This window comes from Procambarus clarkii, chromosome 27 (assembly GCF_040958095.1).
Source record: "Procambarus clarkii isolate CNS0578487 chromosome 27, FALCON_Pclarkii_2.0, whole genome shotgun sequence".
Lineage (NCBI taxonomy): Eukaryota > Metazoa > Arthropoda > Malacostraca > Decapoda > Cambaridae > Procambarus > Procambarus clarkii.
The window spans coordinates 28,626,427-28,631,205 of NC_091176.1; the positions used below are offsets into that span (position 1 = coordinate 28,626,427).

Genomic DNA, 4,779 nt, shown 5'->3' on the forward strand with positions numbered 1-4,779 from the left:
AACCCACACTCCTAAAGTGACTACCTACAGTAACAGCATGGTGGAACGCGCCAACAGTAACAGCATGGTGGAACACGCCAACAGTAACAGCATGGTGGAACGCGCCAAGATGAACACCATGTACGCTTGGACTCCCCCCAAAATGTCACTTTTGTACTATTAAGTATAGAGTCCAAGAAAACTAACAATTAAACTTGAACATTCCTTTTTTTATTTTACTAAAAACTAAATGTTTTTAGTAAATTTATGAAGGCTGTTGTGTTGGTGTTGTGTCGTGTTCGCCTCGAACACGACACATATCTACCACATTAGGCCTCAGAGAGCGTGTAAGAGGCCGAGGATGGATAAGTTAGGTTAGGACTTATTAGCAACAAATACAAAACCTTTTCCGGTTTGTCCAAATTTAATAGTACCAAATTCTATTTTCTAATTGTCCATTATACAAGCATCTGTAAGATGGTCCACTTCACCACTAACAGTAAACAGAAGTATGAGCTGCATTATAACACAGCGACGCCTCACTATAACAGAGCGACCCTCACCATAACAGAGCGACCCTCACCATAACAGAGCGACGCCTCGCCATAACGGAGCGACGCCTCACTATAACACAGCGACGCCTCACTATAACACAGCGACGCCTCACTATAACACAGCGACCCTCACCATAACAGAGCGACGCCTCACCATAACAGAGCGACGCCTCACTATAACACAGCGACGCCTCACTATAACACAGCGACGCCTCACTATAACACAGCGACGCCTCACTATAACACAGCGACGCCTCACTATAACACAGCGACCCTCACCATAACTCAGCGACGCCTCACTATAACAGAGCGACGCCTCACCATAACACAGCGACGCCTCACTATAACAGAGCGACCCTCATCATAACAGAGCGACGCCTCACCATAACAGAGTGACGCCTCACCATAACAGAGCGACGCCTCACCATAACTCAGCGACGCCTCACCATAACTCAGCGACGCCTCACCATAACTCAGCGACGCCTCACCATAACTCAGCGACGCCTCACCATAACTCAGCGACGCCTCACCATAACAGAGCGACGCCTCACAGTAATAGGAGACGCACCATCGTCACCAGCCTGTGTGGCTGTCACTGGATGGACCGGTTCACTGTTATTGATTTATGAGGGTCGCGTCTCGCCCTGAATCACGCACGCCCTCAATAAGCGATTAATTCCACAGTCTATGCAAATTTTATGGCTTACATAATAAGCTTATTGGTATTACTGTTGCTGCAAATGCAACTTCCCTGAAAGTTCCCTGAATGGAAAACGCTTTAACCCCATCTCCATGTGAGCTGGTCTTTATGACGTCTCTCTTCCCCGCAGCAAAAGTTAAATAGTTCACTGGACTGAGGAAGTTGGCAAACAACCTGTAGGCTTATGATGCACTAAATTTCTTCAGAGGTAATTTGTATTTATTGTGTGCTTTTAGCATGCGGGTCGACGCTGCACAGGTTCCCGCGTGCACACGATCAAAACTACAATTTTCATATATTTCTGACGGATGATTCGTACGTTCACGGGCGTTTAATGAGCCCTGTGTACAGGCTAGATGTGGTGCAGCCTAGCTATGGTTGGCGTTGGATGGCGCCTCTCTCCCCCAACCTGTATACCTTCTCTAACTTCCCAGCACGAGTATATATGTCTTGGCTGGTCTGGTGTAGTGAGGGTGTAGTTGGTCGATGTCTTCAGCTTTTCTAGCGTAGTGAGTGTAATTGATCTGGTGTGGCGTAGTGTAAGTAACCGACTACACTCACCACACCAGACAGGTGAGTGTAGTTGGTCGTAGTGTCTTTGGCTGGTCTGGTGTGGTGAGTGCAGTTGGTCGTAGAGTGCCTGGTGTATGTATCTTACGGTGTATGTATCCTAACAGCCAATTATCGCACCTAAGGCCTTCCTGTCATACTCGTGTCCTTCTAATCTTGCTTGCCCCGATGTCTTACTGTCTTACTGTCTCAATATAGTGTACTGTGGCCGAGTGTCCACGAGCATGTCTTGTTTACATGTTCTCGCTCTCGTCTTCCTTACACCATCAGTTATGACGGAAAGGTCGGCCTCTGCTCCACTACCATTAATGACAAAAATAATTAAAAAAAAATAATAGTAATATATTACTATTATTTACATTCATAAAAAATCATAAACATATCACACTAAACTGCCATAAACATATAAAATCTTTCCCAAGTCCAGCATCCGACTTCAATCATTTTCGCACATTTTTAGCAGAATATTAGGCGGGCAACTTTTCTTCCTTGGACAAAGTATGAGGCCAGCATTGCTCTTCACTGTTAGCAGCATGGCGGGCATTTAGAGGTGGCCGCCGCCACATCAAAGGCACCACCAACACCCTCGTCAGGCCCAATCACTCGGGCGAAAAAGCCGTGTCGGCAGAATGTTCCCCACGTCGAGTTTAATGTGCAGGAAACTGACTTCACTCACGGCCCCTTATAGTGTTGATCGAGGAGCTTAATAGCTATTACCAAGTGATTTTAGCGCCACACCGGTAGTCGGGGCAGGAGGCCCCTGTGTGCCAGCCGGCCCCCGCTGCCTCCCTCACGCTCCTGGCTGCCTCTCCCCCACACGCTCATCTAACTCAGTACCTCGGCTCCGTTCTAATATTTGCCGGCAATTATCTTGTTCTTGGGCGGTAGTCAGCTGCTCTCTTTCTCACCGAATCAGTTCATGTATAAAGAATGTAACTGTCGTTTCAGCCCACATCGGATTTGAATAGAACAACGGTTGATCATTCACAGTGAAAATCGACGAGACCTCCTGGGGTGTGGGGGGGCGGAGCATGCGCCGCCCGGACTGACGGGTGGGCGGGGCTGGGGGCGGGCTTGACCAATAGACGCACAGGAGGTGGGAGGGGCTAGTCGATACCGTCCCTTTACTTCGGGAAGACAAAGGCGTGCGTTGATTGGCCGGTGAGTGCGGTGTCCCTCCCCTGAAGAACCGTCCATGGAGTTTGTAGTTTTTCTATCAGAAAGACTCTGGTCGCGGGGCTGGTGTGTGCACTGTGGTCAATGTTTTCTACCTGAGTGTGGGTCGGCTTGAGTGGTGTGCACAAGGGGAGTGTGTGGAGGCCGCTACTGGTGGCGTGAGAGCAGCAGCACCGCCGTCACCCGCGCCCTCACGCTGGCTCTCCCCCCGACACTCGGCCCGGCGTCCTCCTCCTCCTCCCTCCATCCCCCGGCGCGCCAGGCCCTCGCCCACGCCACGCACGCCTACCTGGAGACTCCCTACTACCTGAAGCGGGACCCGGAGGACCTGGTAGGGTCGGCAGCGACCCCTCCGGGCGGCGACCTGATGACCCTCAGCCCCCGCCATACCACGCCCTTCTCCGTCTCCGACATCCTATCGCCCCTGGAGGAGCAACGTCGTGCCCTCGACTTGCTGGACGACCGTCGCCTCGACCTGCTGGATTCGGGTAGCTACGGGCGCGCCGCCGCCATGCAGCCCGCCGGCATGCAGCACGTGGGCTACCCGCCCGCGCCGCCGCCCACCACCTACTGCACGCCCGATGTTTACGACGCCCGCGCCTCAGCCCCCTCATGGTACCAGACCTCCTCTTCTGACCCTCGATTTGCAAGTAAGTTCACATAACACATCAGGTGGGAGTATGTTATGTCGCTCCGCGAGACGCGGCAATGGCGTCTAGTGGTGTGTGTTGATATACTTGGTGCGCCTAGCGATGGTACCACTGAACTGTTGTGGGTGGTCGGGCCAGGGTCTGCAGGCACGCCACACCCTGACACCTTCCACAGCGCCACACCTCTCCCGACACAGCTCTTATGGGACGTTTCCTCTAGGACTTTGTGACCTACACATTTAGTCTGTGATTCTTGCTTTGTTCTCCTGTTTCATATTCTCTGCATGCTTCAAATAATTCCGTCAAGGCCCTAAGAAAATACAGTGAAAAAATACAAAATTACCAACGACAATTCAAACATATATCGCTATATTCTCTAGAAATCCATTATACAAATATTTAATATAAAAATGCATCTGTTCAGTGAATCCGTCTATTCTGGGTATCGAATATTTGATGAGGGAGCGGAGAGTAACACCGGCAGCTCCTGCGCTGCCCCTCACCACACCCGGGAGCGCTGCCCCTCACCACACCCGGGAGCGCTGCCCCTCACCACACCCGGGAGCGCTGCCCCTCACCACACCCGGGAGCGCTGCCCCTCACCACACCCAAGAGAAATGCCACCCAGTGACCTGCACCCAGGCCTAGGAAGCCCTATACTGCCAGGACTTCACGTAGTGTATTTCCCCCGTCCTCCATAATGCCAGGACCCTGCGTGTCGCCCTATAGCAAACAGTCAGGCGGCCAAATAATACCCCCTCGCCTATCAAAACTGTCATTTTCACAATGTGAATATCCCCGCGTCAAACATCGCCCAGCTAGCGTGAGACCTCCGCTTGGTGCTCCCGCTCTCCTCCACCCTCATATAAACCTTCGGGGGCCGGAACAAACACCCCTTCTCCCTAGCGTCGGGCCACACAATCCCTCCGCGTCCTCATAAGGCTCCACGCTCACTATTAACGGACTTGTGGCGCAAGAGTCCGGGGTCCGTCTCACCCGGCGCCGAGTGACGGAAGGGGTCCGTCTCATCCAGCGCCGCGTGACGGAAGGGGTCCGTCTCACCCAGCGCAGCGTGACGGAAGGGGTCCGTCTCACCCAGCGCCGCGTGACGGAAGGGGTCCGTCTCACCCAGCGCCGCGTGACGGAAGGG

The 4,779-nt window shown here is 52.6% G+C and overlaps 1 protein-coding gene across 1 annotated transcript in view; it reads left to right on the forward strand.

The window, feature by feature from the left end:
• Positions 1 to 2,859: 2,859 nt before the first annotated feature.
• LOC123762492 (homeobox protein Nkx-2.1) overlaps positions 2,860 to 4,779 on the forward strand; it is a 57,663-nt gene continuing 55,743 nt past the window's right edge. Inside the window, exon 1 of the mRNA XM_045748987.2 lies at positions 2,860 to 3,629. Within this exon, the coding sequence (XP_045604943.2) occupies positions 3,347 to 3,629 (283 nt within the window). The 5' untranslated portion in view covers positions 2,860 to 3,346. The remainder of the gene's footprint in view (positions 3,630 to 4,779) is intronic.